The sequence below is a fragment of the Biomphalaria glabrata genome, chromosome 3 (genome assembly GCF_947242115.1).
Source record: "Biomphalaria glabrata chromosome 3, xgBioGlab47.1, whole genome shotgun sequence".
Lineage (NCBI taxonomy): Eukaryota > Metazoa > Mollusca > Gastropoda > Planorbidae > Biomphalaria > Biomphalaria glabrata.
In genome coordinates, this window is record NC_074713.1 from 52,808,810 (window position 1) to 52,826,518 (window position 17,709).

A 17,709-nucleotide genomic window follows, 5' to 3' on the forward strand; every position below is an offset into this window, starting at 1 on the left:
GTCGATTTGCTAATACTTGCATGAGACCCATTGTCTGTCTGATGGTTATTTGGTTAGCATATCTCTGCTTTATAAGTAAAACTTTAATTATTATTATATTATTGTAAGCTAATGGTTTGACGAAATGAAGGCGTTACATGCTGATATGCTTGCGAATATTCGACACTGACTTCAGAGCACTAGGAAAGGATCCTTGGAACTAAGATGCAACAGTAAGATCCCAGCAGGGCCGGCCTCGGATAATTGAAGGCCCTAGGCGAAGTGAATTTGGTGGCCCCCCAAATGAAAAATAAAAATGAACAGCAGAAAAACTAAAATTACGTCATTTATTTTAAACCTAGTACACTTCAACTGGGCACACGTTTCGCTATTTCTCTAAAAATTGGAATTAGCTCTGTGCGAGGCCCCCACCAATCGGGGGCTCTAGGCAGCTCCCTAGTTTACTTATGCCTAAGGCCGGCCCTATCTTAGGTATTACATCACGAATGAAAATGAAGAGATTAGAAATAGGATTAATAAAGTAATTGGACCCAGGGGCGTTCGGGCAAATGCCCGGCGGGCCGGTACCCCATTGGGCCGGTAAGGCCATATGAATGCCAGTAAATTTTTTTTTTTTAAAGATTTATATTATTCTCTTTAAAGATAACACTTTGAGTGTCATGATTAAAAAAAAATATCTTACACACTATTACGAATCTAAAGCATTGTCGTCTATATACTTTAGTCGTATATAGTGCTTCTAGTAGATGTCACTAAACTGTACGCTTAAGGCATTTATTTCTTATAGAGATCGACGTTAGTGTGAATATATTCTAATGAATCTATAAAGGGACCAACACTTACGATCCAAGTGCTATATGTGACATGTCCAGTCACATACGAATTCTTATTTGTCTGATGGAGTTGTCGCATGATCTCGAGTTGGCTTCGCTACGAAGTCCTCACAAATCACAATTTTTATTTTCAACAATGTAGAAATGCGTTGATTGGAATCAAAATGCAAAAGAAGCTAAAAAGAAGGAACAGGAAAATACGTAATAATAACTAGTGCTGAAATCCTGTGCAAAACAATGTAGTAAACTTTATGAATGTTTTCTCTCAGGCACTAGAGATTCACCAACCTTATGATGACAGCATTTACAAATGAACAGGCTCAACGCCATAAGTAACACTAATGCCAAAACGACAAAGTTATTGCCTGAAGTCGAAATGAAGGGTGGTCGAGAGGCTAAGTGCCCTTGAACTTGGCTTGTCTTGGCCCCCTAGAAGGATCTCGAGGTTCGACACCCGACTCGGGCAGAGTTCTGTTTTTTGAGCTGCCTAAAGGCAGCACGGAAAACCAACTCCTAGATACCCCCTCCTTCCCACTGGTCCACAAATGAGATTGGACCAAAGCGCTCTGAGCATGCTATAAGCATGGAAGTATCGCTATATAAAAGCTATAATAATAATAATACAAAGAGGCTTTGCTAAATATGGGATTATCTTGACAGCATTTGTTTTACTGAACGTAAAGATATTAGAAACAAGTGGATATGTTCTGTTGTGTATGTGTGTAGCCAGCTTTAAGATGCAGTCAAAACTAGGTTTCCAAGTTATTGAGAAAGCATTATATGTGAGTCAAGAAAAGTTCTCTTTCAGAACTTGCGATCTAAAGAGCAGATTTTGTTAAGGTCATCTGTTTCTTTGCCAATGGTTAAAAGCAGGGTGTCGTGTGGCCAGTCCAACGACCCACAGCCTTTACTTTCTCAACTAAAGTCGGGTACCTATTAAAGTTGGGTGGACCCAGCTCTTAAAAATCCCGAGATTCAAAATCCTAGTCTTCACCGAGATTCGAACCCAGGACCCCAGGCTCGGAAGCGCTTAGCCACTCGGCCACCGCGCCCCCATGACCTTGTACGATGGGAAGTTAAATAAAAGAGGATGAAGATTTCAATTTATAAATTGAAGTTTATATGCCTTAGAAAATGGCGAGCAGTGAAAGTGATTCATAAACAATATGTTCGTTCATGGATGCCTTGAATGTAAAGGCCAGTGTATAAGGTAGCAAGAGTTTTTCACAATAAGAGATTCCCCGTTTCAAGTGTTATACATTATTCATTTAGTAATAAAATTTATCAGATGGTTTCAAAATCATCGAATAGACTATCCATATACTAACTACTTTGGATACATGATTAAACTTTACACAATACTTTTGAGGACAGGCATGATTGGACGCCCATAATGTGGCATACAATTAGTGGGCCGGATTGTATAGAAGTGCCCGGGCCGGTTTTGAGACCCAGTCCGCCCCTGATTGGACCCCACGATGACATGCTAAGCACTGTCAAAAAACTTAAAACTTAAACTCTATGGCCATATGACAAGGTGCTCAGGGCTCACAGAGACCTTCCTTCAGGGAACAGTACCAGGAAAAGAAAAATAAGAGGTAGGCAAGCGATGGGAAAAAAAATTAAAAAATGTACGGGCCTGTCATTGAAAGAGGTTCTATCCAAGGCAAAAGACAAGAGAGGAGTGGGGAAAGTCGGTTGACAGATCTTGTGTGGCGTCCCAACGATTCAACAGACTCAGGCAGGGGTTCTCAACCTGTGGGTCGCGACCCCTTTGGGAGTCGATTGACCATTTGCCAGGGGTCGCCTAAGACCATTGAAAATATGGATTGTTATTGTCTACTCTTCTTATGCTGTATGTGTGTGTGGGGGGGGGGGGGGGGGGTCGCGGCAGAGTGGGGAATTAAAAAATGGGGTCGCAGAGCTTAAAAGGTTGAGAACCGCTGGGTCACTAAGGGATAGGTGAAGGTGAATGTTACTGCCAAGAAATAAATCCTCTTCTGTTTTATGTAGAGATTCCGTTGCATGGGAAAACAAAGGATCCCATATCTTCGCAACTGAGAATACACTCCTTTAAGGAAAACACAATATCACAAGTAGTCTGTTATCATTCTTAATTGTAACTCGCCACTCTTTGAGAATCACCGGATCTTTAATCGAAGGTAGCTTCACAGGATGAACAATTTCTAAAACTGATCCATTTGTTGAAAACCGCATGCACACAAAGGCAAATGCTCAATGGAATAACGAAGAACTTTTGTGCGCTGTGGGCTTACAGGTTAACAATTTGAGTTTTAAAAGTAAAACTAGTCATGTTCAAATATATTTCAGCAAAAACATGAGTCCCCCTGTTACGAAGAATGAAAAAAAGGACAAAACTAGCCCGCATTGCCCTGACAGTGCTGGTTCTGCCTTTTTAAAAACCTTTTCCCCCCCACATGTTCCACCACCCCCCACCCCAACCTTCCCTTCAATCAGTTTTCTTACTATCTTACTAAAACACTGTGTACCGTATTGTCTCTCGGGTTCAACTTTTCAAAAATACTTTTGAATTTCCGTACAGTATTTTATATTTACCAATTTATTATCGCCCTTTTAATACCAATTATAGTTCAAAAAATGTTTTTATAAATTCTTCCGAATTTTTCACTATTTTTTAGTATTGAATTTGTCTTACGGAGCTTAAATTTACAAATATACGAAATTACTTTCGATACATGAATAAGCCTTACACAATACCTTTGAGGACAGGTATGACAGTACGTCCGTCATGTGGCATAAAGTTAGTGAGCCGGATTGTATAGAAATGCCCGATCCGGTTTTGACACCCAGTCCGCCCCTGATTGGACCCCACGGTGACATGCTAACCATTATCAAATAAAAACATATTAAAAAAGAAAAAAAAAAAAAAGCCCACAAAAGAGGCAAGATGGCCCAAAAAAGAGGCAAAGAAAAGAGGCCCAAGGATTCCTATGATGATAAAGCTAAAACTGAATAGCGCAAATTCTGAGGTTTCCTTTTTAAAAAAAAAAAAAAAAAAAAAAAAAAATTATAATAATGTTAACTTTAATTGTAAAATTGTAGAAAAAATAGTTTGGTCTCCCTACAGCTTTATCCAAGTATTATATTACATTGGCATTTGGTTGAACAAATTGCTGACATCCTAGACAACACACCTCGTCATTTCGGTAAACACACACACACATTCTACAGATCACTCTCAAGACACCTAACCAGCAACGAAAATTTAATACATCACGACTCAAAAAAAAAAAACACATACACTACACTCAGGGGTAAATTGAAAGAAAATATAGAAGCCAGACTTAACTCTTTCTCTCCGTAATTATTTACCACATTCTGGTGGAATCAACGCTGGTATCGTCAGTTAGGAGAGAAAGAGTTCAGTGGGGCAGAGAGTTACGGGTTAAAACAACAAACCTAACAGACGCATTCACGAATTTACACAACAAACATATGACACCCAAATCACGGGAGGCGGCCCACAGACTTCTCTTCGGGATGACCCCATTAAAAAAGGAAACTTCCCTATTCAATAGAGTCGAAGTATACATGTCAAATGTGTACAATAGAAAATGAAAACCCAGAGAATCATCTTTTTAGTAAATGTAAGAATGATAACTATTATTGATGCAAACAGTCATGTCCGTGTTAACTCTTTCTCTACTAACTGACGATATCAGCGTTGATTCCACCAGAATGTGGTAAATAATTACGGAGAGAAAGAGTTAATGTATATTATATATACTGATATCCTTCTTAATATAGTATTTTAGGAGAATAACAAGCTCTTATTGGAAATACTTACTTACTAATTGTTTACCATAATAGATTCTACAATAAGGTTATATTAGATGATATGTTTAAGAATAAAATCCTAAGTTCAATCATTTCGTTTCGTGTCAAATGTTAGCACATGTGGGATGTCTGAGGACTTTTACGTATCTAGATTTAAGCACATGTGGGATGTATGATGACCTTTATACGTCTAGATGTAAGCACATGTGGGATGTATGAGGCCCTTTATGTGTCTAGATGTAAGCACATGTGGGATGTATGAGGCCCTTTATGTGTCTAGATGTAAGCACATGTGGGATGTCTGAGGACTTTCACGTATCTAGATGTAAGCACATGTGGGATGTATGAGGACTTTCACGTGTCGGGCCGCATGACCAAAAAATGTTCGAATCCTGGTGAAAATTGGGATTTTTAATTTCGTGATCTTCGGGCGCCTCTGAGTCCACCCAGCTCTAATGGATACCTGACATTAGTTAGGGAAAAGTAAAGGCGGTTGGTCGTTGTGCTGCCCACATGACACCCTGATTAACCGTAGGCCACAGAAACAGATGACCTTTACATCATCTGCCCTATAGACCACAAGGTCTGAAGGGAACTTTACTTTTTTTTACATAGTGAGCAACTTAGTTGTTAGCCTCTCCATGTTCTTGTCTCTTTGTGGTCAATATTTCCATGGATCCCCCACGTCATATTTGGTTGTGTATGCTGTTGCTACATGTTGCTTATTGAAACAGCCAGACTTTCTTTATAAAAAAAAATATCTGTTGGCTTATTTCCATGTTCCATAAAAAAAAAAGATCCGTTCAATGATTCTGGCAGATTCTTAATATTCTTTTCATAAAGGCACACATGTTAAAGCTCGTGGTACCAATCTATAAGAGGAAAAGTGAGGGCCCTAACGTAGTAAAGATACATTTTTCAACCTTTATATTTTTTAAAGGGAGCGGGTGATTTTCTACACTTTGTACCGACGTTTCGACGGGTCGGATGGAAGGTCGTTACGGGCCTGATCTGGCTCGCTGTCTGTTATTTTGGGCATCACTGCTTTATCATTTGCTTCTGTCTCTCGGGTGGTAGAGTCAATGCTGAAGGTGGAAGACTTTCATAGAAGCTTTGAGGGTTTGCCTGAAGCGTTTTCTTTGTCCACCTTGCGAGTGCTAAGGAGTCGTTTAGGGATGCGGGAGTCTTCTATTCAGTAGATGTGGCCTGCCCATTGCAGCTGAGACTGCATCAGGATTGTGTGGATGCTGGCCCGCTCTTCGAGGACTTCAGTATCATCTTTTTTTTTTTTTGCCATTTAGCATTCAAAATTTTTCTGAGACATGTTATGTGGAAGAAGTTCAGGGGATTTGTTGTTGTTGTTGTTGTTGCTGTTGTTGCTGCTGTTGCTGTTGTTGTTGCTGCTGTTGTTGTTGTTGTTGCTGCTGTTTTGCTGTTGTTGTTGTTGTTGTTGCTGTTGTTGTTGCTGTTGTTGCTGTTTTGCAGTTGTTGTTGTTGTTGCTGTTGTTGTTGCTGTTGTTGTTGCTGTTGTTGTTGTTGCTGTTTTACAGTTGTTGCTGTTGTTGTTGCTGCTGTTGTTGTTGTTGTTGTTGCTGTTGTTGTTGTTGTTTTTTGCTGTTGTTGTTATTGTTGCTGCTGTTGTTGTTGTTGTTGCTGTTTTGCCGTTGTTGTTGCTGTTGTTGTTGCTGCTGTTGTTATTGTTGCTGCTGTTGTTGTTGTTGTTGTTGCTGTTTTGCCGTTGTTGTTGCTGTTGTTGTTGCTGCTGTTGTTGCTGTTTTGCAGTTGTTGTTGCTGTTGTTGTTGCTGTTGTTGTTGTTTTTTGTGCATGTATTCAATATACTGTCCTCGTTTCTGAAGCATAGAGCAATGTAGTGAGGGTGACATCTCGATAGACTCCTAGTATTTATACTTATGGTAACGCCTCGTCTATACCAAACATTTTTAGACAGTCTACCCTAGGATGCACTGTTCTAAATCCATTCTAAATCCCAGGTTTAAATCGAATTGAGTTATGTTTACCAATACCAATGTTTACCAATACCAATGTTTACCAATACCAATGTTTACCAATACCAATGTTTACCAATACCAATGTTTACCAATACCAATGTTTACCAATACCAATGTTTACCAATACCAATGTTTACCAATACCAATGTTTACCAATACCAATGTTTACCAATACCAATGTTTACCAAGTGATTAGTATAGGCCTTCTAAAAAAAGGCACACACAAAATTTCGCCAATTTATGTTTTTCATACCAAACTAGTAATATAATACAGCCCTTCTAGCAACGGCTAGACTTCGCCAGACTGCACCTCATCAAAATGTTTCATTAATTACACACCCGTCACTTAAGTTCGCAGACGTCTGTGCATGCCATTAACAGAAATGACCCATGTTAATAATTCAGTGTTGGTGTGTGTTTTTCTGTGTGCCTACGCGCGCGTGCTCCCGCGCGCGTTACACTTAGTGCAGCGTATAATTAAAATAATGAAGAAAAAGTAGTAGTGTTTTCGTGGTGGTAATTAAATGTACAATGCGGCTACTTCGTGAGGTTACCAGACACAGCACGCGCTGAGGAGTAGAAAAAAGAGGACAAAAAAGAGGACAAAGCCTTACAAAGGAAGACAAAAATGTGGAAAGTTTTATAAAGGAGGACTAAAAAGACGAAAGAGGACAAAAGGAAAACAAAGCCTTACACACGAGGACAAAAAGAGGACAGTCTTACAAAGGAGGACTGTGACAATGTTGTTGTTTGTTTTACTTATTTCGGATGTTCCTTCAGAGTTGAAGATAATTACTTTCTAGTCCAAACCGCCCGCAGGAAGACGGGGGATGGGAGAGGGCAGGGTTTGAACCCCGGACCATCGATAAGTCCGAACGATAGTCCAGCGAGCAAACCGCACGACCAGGCAGCCATCCAGACAAGAGTGACAATAAGGGCGGCTACCTTTATTTTTTTTTATTAGAGTTAGTCCCCTATATTACTTGATTTAAGTCCCTGTTAACTGTTTACAATTGCCAGTCTCTCTTGAGTCTTTCAACTGACCAGTGTAGTTTGAACTAAATCTCTAAAATGTTTAACTAATACTTGTGTTGTTGTACTATTGCTGTGTTACTCAAGAGGAGTGTGCCACTGTTGTGGGAAGAGTATTTTGATAATGAGCTAAGTAGACTTTATTTATTTGTTAGTACTAAGTTGGTTTATGTAAATGGTATAGGTCTACTTAGTCTCTTATCCTCTCCTGTATGTTTTTTTGAAAGACCTCTTTTGTTTAGATACTAGACAGTAGTGTGTCTCATGAATGATATTATTGTAAACCATCTTTTTGGATTTTCGGCATAAGACATTATTGTGCCTCTATGATGGTGGTCCTTGCATTATATTGACCTGAAGCTGTCTTGCTACTTTGCTTAGTTTCATTATGTCATTTTCTTTTGGTGAGCCTTTATTGCCATTTTTATTTTTCATGATCTTTTTCTTTTGTTTGTAAATAAACTCCATTTTTTTTTGTTGCAACTGAAATCTCAGACTTATGACTTGTCTGTCTCAGTAGTTTTGTACATTTAGTTATTAGCCTAGATAATATAATTGGGACCACAAAGTACCACTGGACTAACTTGCCAGTACAGTAAAGGTCACTGGTCTTATGACCTGTCCGAATTCTAGGTCACAAGGACAAAAAGAGGACAGTCTTACAAAGGAGGACAAAAGAGGACAGTCTTACAAAGGACAAAAAAAAGGATAGTTTTACAAATTAGGACAAAAAGAGGACAGTCTTACAAAGGAGGACAAAAAGAAGACAGTATTACAAAGGAGGACAAAAAGAGGACAGTCTTACAAAGGAGGACAAAAAGAGGACAGTCTTACAAAGGAGGACAAAAAGAGGACTGTCTTACAAAGAAGGGCGAAAAAAAACAACAAAGTAAACTTTTTAAATTAGGATTACTCTGCATTTTTTTTTGGAGGGGGGGGGGGGAGACCAAAGCAAAATGAGATAGCCCCAGAAGCAAAGAAGGCAGGATAAACACGGACCATAGTCCGATGGCAAAGTTCTGTTGCGGCACTATGCTCCACTGGGAACTCAAAGTCAAGTACTATTCATGCTATGAAAATTTCAAAAGCCAATAAGTCACAAGGCAACGACTGTTATTTAGTTCAAAGTAGCGACGCACCGTAACTGACGGACTTTGAACGCGACATTTGGTAACGTCACGGATAGTGAACTTTGGCTTGCGGATGTTCATTGTATTCAGTTAGTATAAGAATGTCGTCCTACACATTGTATATGTTATTGAACAGTAAGGACTGTGATAGTGTTCGTCTGTTACAGGGCCGGACTTAGGCCTCTGCAACCTATGCGGTCGCCGTGGACCCTGCACTTTCATAGGCCCGGCGCTAATTCTAGGTGTAAATTATGAAATTAAACCATTATAACTTATATAAAATAACAAGTTCTCCGCGGCCTCTTGATTTTACAGGGCCTCCTTGAACTCTCCTGAATTTATCAAAATCTCCTGAAAACTCATAAAAATATCCTGAAAACTCATAAAAATCTCCTGAAAACTCATAAAAATCTCCTGAAAACTCAAAAAAATTATCCTGAAAACTCATAAAAATCTCTTGAAAACTCATAAAAATCTCCTGAAAACTCATAAAAATCTCATGAAACTCATAAAAATCTCCTGAAACTCATAAAAATGTCTTGAAAACTCATAAAAATCTCTTGAAAACTCATAAAAATCTCTTGAAAAAATTGACACAATTGTCATTTTGGGTTGCCAATCCTACGAGCGTTTAAAAAAAAAACAGCTTTGTCAGCTTGCATTTATTACAAATTGATTGCAAAGACGAATGTATTTTCTAATTCAAAATCTTAATTTTCACGTTATGCTTATCCCTACCCAGAGTGGGCCCCACGCAATCCGTTTGGCATAGGGCCCCGCAATTGTTAGGGCCGGCCCTGGTCCGTTGCATATAACATCTTCTGGGTAATTTGTCAAACTCAGCTATTTACAACTGTAAGACCTATTACACTACTATATATTAAGCACATCTATCCTTATTTTCTTATCTTATATAATACAGAAAACAAAAATTCAAAAAAGAAGATGATTACGTCCTACGCGTCAAGCATTCAGTCATGCATGTTAACCAATGACTTAAATTCTGCCAAGTCACTGGTTTTCCTGGCTAGCTCATTCCATGCTCTTATGGCACTAGGGAAGAATCCTATCTCTCAAAGTGACATTTTACAGTAGTTCAACATTCTAGGAAACGTACAATACAGAACTCTTTGCTACATATGCAGGACGAATTCTTCTAATTGCTAATTCTTCTAATTGCTAATTCTTCTAATTGACAACTCTTCTACTCGATTAGACAAGTACCTCTCACTGAGTCAATGGAGAGTCTATTTCACTCTTAGGCCCATTGTTAGCATCATAAATCCTGATACGCTCTGACTATTGTTTATACAAGGCAGAATTTCATGGAGAGTGGGTGAAAGGTGGAGGGTGGGTGAAAGCTGGAGGGTGGGTGAAAGCTGGAGGGTGGAACCTAGACGCTGATCTACAAAAAACATCTCTAAAGATTTTTCTATAAATTTAACAGTCGATGTATACACTCGTTGGTCACACGAGTTTGACTGTTATCATTTTTCAAGTAAAAATTGAACAAATTTAAATTTGGCCAGAAAACTAGATCTAGGTCTAGATACAACATTGGTTTTGTAAGGACTATCGCGTTTTTTTTCCACCAAATGATATAGGAATTTGAATAGCAGATTTTCACGACTAATTCACAAGTGGTAAAGTGCTTGGTTCCCGAACTGAGAGATCCCCGATTCGAATCTCGGTGATGACTGAGATTTTAAGAAACTTTAATGGGTGCCTGACTTTAGTTGGGGAAAGTAAAGTCGGTCGGTCGTTGTGTTGGCCACATGACACCCTCGTCAACCGTGTTTCATAGAAAAAGATGACCTTTACAACATTTGCCTTATAGACCACATGGTCTGTAAGGGGTACTTTACTTTTTTTAACGACCACTAAATAATAATCATTACTTAATGCTACAAGGGAAATAGCTGAGAAATTTTGATTTTAGTGCTTAAAAAATGCTAACCATTTGTTGTACAATTTCTTAATTTCTGAATTAGCATTTGGATGGCTGCCTGTCGTCTGGTATGGAGTGTCGTCATTCTTGTCCAGACTTCAGACCCCGCCACCCCCCACCTCCCGTTGTCCTTTTCCGTTCGAAGCTTGTAGAACGAAGAGAGGGGGGGGGGGAGACGAAGGGAAATATTAACAGCTGAGGTTAGAGCTATTATAGAACTGGATTGTTTAATTAGATACCGGGGGTCAAGGTGAGTCCTTGACCTTGTTGAAGTGGACTATTACTGGCTTACGTTTTTCCACGAGCTGTTAAGTGTTTGAATTGAGATAATATAGTGGCCAACTGGGTGCTGGGGGTTTTCTGACAGATCGGTTTGGAAGTTCGTCTAGGATGTAACGAGTTCACTATATTGGTAAGAGATAATTGTTATTGGTCCAATCAATTGGACATTCAGTTGGACTTCAGTTGACCATCTCAGCGTAACTACTGTACAATAACAATGTAGATGCAAATACGAACAACATTCACACACGAAACACATCTCTCTCTCTCTCTCTCTCTCTCTCAATCTTTTTTTTTCTCTTTCTATTATTTTATTTCCTCTGTCTCTGTTGTTAAATATGCTCGGATCTGGACTAGATCTAGGAGTCTGTTTGTTATACAGGTTTCGGGAATCGACCTCATTCACCAATCGTAAACAAACATTTAGTCATGTGATCTTATTGATAAAACAATGGAAAAAACTGTCACGTGACAACCATCATGAATGAAACATTAGATCGCAAATTATATAGAAGAGATAAAGCGCCACGTGGCTAAATGTGTTTGTTTACGATTGGTGAATGAGGTCCATTACTTCAAGAAGAAAGATTATTTCTTCCTATCCCAAGATTCTTGCTGGGCGGAAGTGGATGCCAGGGTTCAAACTCGGCACCATCGTGACAATAATACGAAGCGCATACCACGTGACCTCGTGTTAATGTTTGTGTTTTGTTTTGGTTTTAATCTCGGTGTTTTAAATATGGGAAAGAACCATAAAATCACTGGAGTTATCCTTAGTTGAAATATAATCTTGTTACTTAAAATAGACTCTTAAAATAGACTCTAACCAAGACAAAGGTAGTGTATCAGTCTTATCTTATAAATAACAGAGGTTCCTTCAAAAGAGATAATGATTGCGTCCTACGCGTGCCCATATATTTAATACAGGAATTCAATACAGTTTACTTTGATTGTATCGTCTGTGCTTTTAGGAGCGGTGGCTGAGCGGTAGGGCACTTGGGATTTTTAATTTCGGGATCCTCGGGGGGCCTCTGTATCCTTCCAGCTCTAATGGGTACCTGACATTAGTTGGGGTAATGTAAAGGCGGTTGGTCGTTGTGCTGGCCACATGACACCTTCGTTAACCGTGGGCCACAAAAACAGATGACTTTTACTGTTATGCCTTTACATCATCTACCCTATAAGGTCTGAAAAGGGAACTTTTTTATTATTATTATTTTATTTTAAAACATTTTTAAATTGATATTGATGTTCAAGTCTGCATATCTTAGTCTAAAAGTTTTAACCTGCCCCAGGTAGTCCTGCTAACATTAAAACACGCATTGACACGTAGATACATTAGCCACTTCCCCACCTCTTGTTTTGTTTTGTAAGCCAACAGGTTATAGAAGATGCCATGGACAAACAACTCCTACTTTCTTTGTTCTTTGTTATCTCCCTTTGTTCTATTTTTGTCCGTCACTGATACTAGCCGCCATCAGCAAATTTCTAGAAATCTTTCAGCAGACGTCAAAACACTGTTGAAACAAAAACTTCTGCCAGAGGCAAATTGGCGTCTTTAAAAACTTTTTTTATCACATAGATCTCCTAGACCCCCAATATTATTACCTTTCTTTAAACACGAACATATGCATTCAGTAGGCATATAGATGGCGCTGTAATATAATAATTAATTCGTCCTCCTCTCTCTCTCTCTCTCTCTCTCCAATTATTTTATTCTCTTTGTTTCTCTGTCTATCTGTCTCTCTCTCCCCCATTATTTTCTTTTCTTTGTTTCTTTGTCTCTCTGTCTGTCTGTCTGTATGTCTGTCTCTCTCTCTTTCTCAATGTTTCCCTCTTTCTTTACAGCTGCTTTATTCTCAATGTCTCTCCACTTCTTTCTCCCCTTGTCTCCTTGTCTGTCTGTCTCTTTCTCTTCATTTTTCTCTTTCTCTCTTTAAAAATCTCTTTTTCTCTTTCTGCAATGTTCGCTGTTCTCTCTCTCTCAAATTTGCATTTTGACCTCTCTCTTTTTCTTTCTCTCTCTTTAATTTTCGATTTCTCTCTCTCTCTCCAGTTTTTATTTTGTCACTCTCTCTCTATCTATTTATCTATAATATATATATATATATATATATATATATATATATATATATATATATATATATATATATATATATATATATATACAATTTTCTCTTTTGTCTCTCTTTCCTCTATCTCTCTCTCTCTTCTAATATCTATTTTATCGCCTTTCTCTCTCTCTCTCTTCTAATATCTACTTTATCGCCTTTCTCTCTCTCTCTCTCTCTCTCTCTTTCTCTCTCTCTTCTAATATCTATTTTATCGTCTTTCTCTCTCTCTCTCTTTCTCTCTCTCTTTCTTTCTCTCTCTCTCTCTCTCTCTCTTACTTTTATAGAACACACTGACCCTCTTTTAACTGAACACGCCTACTTAGAGAGAGAGAGAGAGAGAAAGAGAGAGAGAGATTGAAAGAGAGCTTGTGGTTCCTAAACAGGGCGCTCTGGTCTCCAGTGTACACAAGTCACTCTCTCACTCTAGCAGATCTACGTTAACAAGACAAGAACTAAGTGAGCACCACTGCCCCCTCGACCCCAGTCTCGAGGTTTATCAAAGTGCTGAAGTAGATGTCTGTAAGTAATTGTTCTCTAAACATCTACACCAAACCACTTCCTGTCCTACTGTAAAGTAAACAATGTAGTCTGACTGATTACTACTGAAGGACCATGACCAGTGTGTAATATAAATACTAGCAGAAATACCGGCATTCTCGAAGTTTATATTTATTTTAAAAAGTGAAACTGATAGATAGATAGATAGATAGATAGATAGATAGATAGATAGATAGATAGATAGATAGATAGATAGATAGATAGATAGATAGGCAGGCAGGCAGGCAGACAGACAGACAGACAGACAGACAGACAGACAGATAGATAGATAGATAGATAAATAGATAGATAGATAGCGCCTGCCAGACAGACAGACAGACAGACAGACAGATAGATAGATAGATAGATAGATAGATAGATAGATAGTTAGCGCCTGCCAGACAGACAGACAGACAGACAGACAGATAGATAGATAGATAGATAGATAGATAGATAGATAGATAGATAGATAGATAGATAGATAGATAGATAGATAGATAGATAGATAGACAGACAGACGGATGGATAGATAGATAGATAGATAGATAGATAGATAGATAGATAGATAGATAGATAGATAGATAGATAGATAGATAGATACATTTTTCAAAATATAATCTAAAAAAATAAGAACTCCACATCTACGATTAGGAAACGGTAGCCCTTGATCACTCCTCCTGGCGTGAAACTGTTAATGTCGGTATTTTGAGATACAAAGCATCAGACTTCAGCAAAGAACACAGATCACAATCTGAGAATCAAAGCGGGCAACTCTGCATCAGACCCAACCTTCCCATGTCTTATGTCAGGCCTGATTTTCAAAGCGAAAGTAGGACTTCATCTTGAAGTTCACCGGAAATGAGATTATGCTCATCACGAAGGAGGAGCTATGTAGTCAGTGTCCTGCCTTGTAGAAAAATTCAAATAAAATATCATTTTTTAAATATTTATATATATTACAACTTTTTTTTTAAACTTTTTTTTTTCTTCAGACTTTTTAATTAAACTTAAGCCTACAATATAAGGATGTGGCTATGATAGTGTTAATCAGTTGTGTCAATAGCAGTCAAAGAGTTCGACACCTGACGAAATCAAACCGGTAACATTCAATGTTACAAAAAGGGTGATAAGCATGGATATAAAATCTATTAATGACGCTTCGGTTTATCCCTTTCCTGTGGTAATATTAATATTGAGCAATACTTCAATGCCATGACTAAACTGGTTGCTACAAGTCAGTAGTATAAGGCTAGTATAAGCGTCAGTATAAGGCTAGTATAAGCGTCAGTATAAGGCTAGTATAAAGCTAGTATAAGCGTCAGTATAAGGCTAGTATAAAGCTAGTATAAGCGTCAGTATAAGGCTAGTATAAGGCTATTATAAGCGTCAGTATAAGACTAGTATAAGGCTAGTATAAGCGTCAGTATCTTAATGAAGTGTGTGTTTGCTTGTTTTATATGTATATAGTTCGTCCATCATGGTTTGATGATGTTCAATTTTTGTCATCCAGCGGGGCTGAAGGCTTTACACTGTGGCTTTGTGCTTTCTCATGTGGCTGGTGAGACCTATGTGAGCCCGGAATGTTTGGCTGCATGCTGGGCAGGCTATTTCAGCTGGAGCTAGTGTCGTTGGCCTTGCTTTTTTTTTCTCTGACGCTTTTCTTCTGCCAGCGCTGTTCTCTTGTCCTCTGCAATTTGTGCGCCAGTTTTCACAGCGCGACGCCATGATGCTCTGTCGTATGCTTCTGTCTCCCAGGTGGCTTGGTCAATGCTGAAGGTTTTCAGAGAAGCTTTGAGGGTGTCCCTAAAGCGTTTTCTTTGCCCACCTTGTGAGCGCTTTCCTTTTCAAAATTGGTCATACAGGAGTAAAATTATAAAAGATAATTTGTTAGTCTCAGAGGATGAGATCCTGATGTAACAGTGGAGGTCTGCCTGGTCCTGTTGTATGCGCTCTGAGCTGTCGTCCCGAATGTCTCAGGCTCGAAGCCTGCCCGTCGCCATCTCCCGTCGTACTTCAAGAGTTTTTGGCTAAGGTGAAATAATGTTCAGATTTGAAGGAACATCCGAAACGTGTCAAACTAAACAAACAAATCCTTTGAGGTCACAAACAGGGGCGTGGACGTTAAGGTTAACGGAGTGCAAGCAAGAAATGACAGACGAGTGACATAAAAGCTTGTATTTCAAAGTACGTTGTAAGTTGTAAGTTTTGTAAGTTGTAAATTTTGTAAGTTGTAAGTTGTATGATGTAAATTGTATGCTGTATGGTTTACTTGTTCAAGATAATATTTCAACTTTATCTGATCCTTTTATCTTTACCTTTACCTATCCCTTAGTCTGTTGGACCGTTGGGGCACCATGCAAGTTTAGTCGACCGTCTTTCTCCATTCCTATCCTTTGCCTTAGTTAAAGCCTCTTTCAACGGCCAGCCCTTCCATTCCTTTATGTTGTCTTCCCATCGCTTTCTCTGTCTGCCTCTCCTTTTACTGGTGCTGTTCCGTGAATGAAGGTCTTTGCAAGAACATGGCGAAGCAGTATACTAGAGGAAGCCGAGAGGACCGGAAAGAGCTGGGAAACCATCAAAAAACTAGCAAAAGACCGTGGAGAGTGGCGTTTTTTTTGCTGAGGCCCTATGTTTCACGAGGAACTCAAAGGAAAGATGATGATGATGACTCCCACACCCATTATAAGATCAAGTTGAAACTATGACAATTCACAGATATGGCTAAATATGTAGGGTTTGGCACCCTTATATATTTGTTCACATTATTTCTCCGACACCCATTTTCGGATCAATTTGGAATTTTAATTTATTGTACCTAACAAAGCATGAATCAGTTTTAAAAAAAAAAAACTGGTCCATTTATTATTGGTAATTAATTATTTTGTTTGATATCAAATAAAAAAAAATAACTTCTACATCATTGAGATACATAGTTATAGGTGCGGAGTTCTTCCCCTTTGATAAGCTTTATTTTAAAAAAAAGTTTTTTTATTATTTAATATGCCTCCTTCCTTGTTTTATCCTGGCCAGCTGTTGCATATCAAGAATACAAAAGGAAATATTGATTTGGAACCATATAGAATATGAGGTATATAGATCTGGGTATATACAAAAATATATAAATGGGTTTTATATTTAAACCGTAGAGTTACAACGTGCAGCAATAGACTCACAGAAACACACACACAAAACCTTGTGCGAAGCAGAATTCTCTTATTATTTTGTAGCAGGAGGCGCGGTGGCTGAGTGGTAATGCGCTTGTCTTCCGAACCGTAGGTCCCGGGTTCGAATCCTGGTGAAGACTGGGGTTCTTACTTTGGGGATCTTTAGGGAGCCTCTGAGTCCACCCAGCTCTAATGGATACCTGACATTAGTTGGGGAAATGTAAATTCGGTTGGTCGTTTTGCTGGCCACATAACTCCCTCGGTAACCGTTGGCTACAGAAACATCATCTGCCCAATAGATATCAAGGTCTGAAAGGGAGACTTTTGTAACAAGAGTAAATGAACAAGAAGCACGACGTCACACCTTAAGAATAAAAAAAAAACTTTATTGGAGAATTTAATCTATGGCGTATAACTCTAAATAGCAAGCTTTTTTTGTGTCCGGTTATATGACTTGTTGATAATCGGCGTATTTTTAAGGGCTTACTTTTGAGCATTTCTTTGCATTATGAAATCAAATTTCTAACCTTATCTGTATCACAAAGTAATTTGTGTCTTTTAGTTGGCAACAGTGATCTTTCAAAATAGCGTTATTGACATTTTTTAATTAATTTATTTCAGAATATCTCTGTTGTTACAGGTCATTGAATTTCAGCACCAAACTGCTGGTAGACAACTAAACCGCTGTAGGCGTAATGTAGCTTAACCAATTAAACTTCAAAAACTTAAATAACTTTCTTTTGTGAACAAAACTAAATATAACGTTTATAATTTTATAGACAAAATCAGTTTGTGATAAATGAAATAAATATAGTAAAAATATTTTTTTAACAAAATCTA

The 17,709-nt window shown here is 38.4% G+C and overlaps 1 protein-coding gene across 1 annotated transcript in view; it reads left to right on the top strand.

Annotated features, from left to right (window-relative positions):
- Positions 1-13,533: 13,533 nt before the first annotated feature.
- Positions 13,534-17,709, top strand: part of LOC106072139 (protein-glucosylgalactosylhydroxylysine glucosidase-like) — a 37,243-nt gene continuing 33,067 nt past the window's right edge. The window contains exon 1 of the mRNA XM_056022629.1: positions 13,534-13,687. Coding sequence (XP_055878604.1) covers positions 13,682-13,687 — 6 coding nt within the window. The 5' untranslated portion in view covers positions 13,534-13,681. The remainder of the gene's footprint in view (positions 13,688-17,709) is intronic.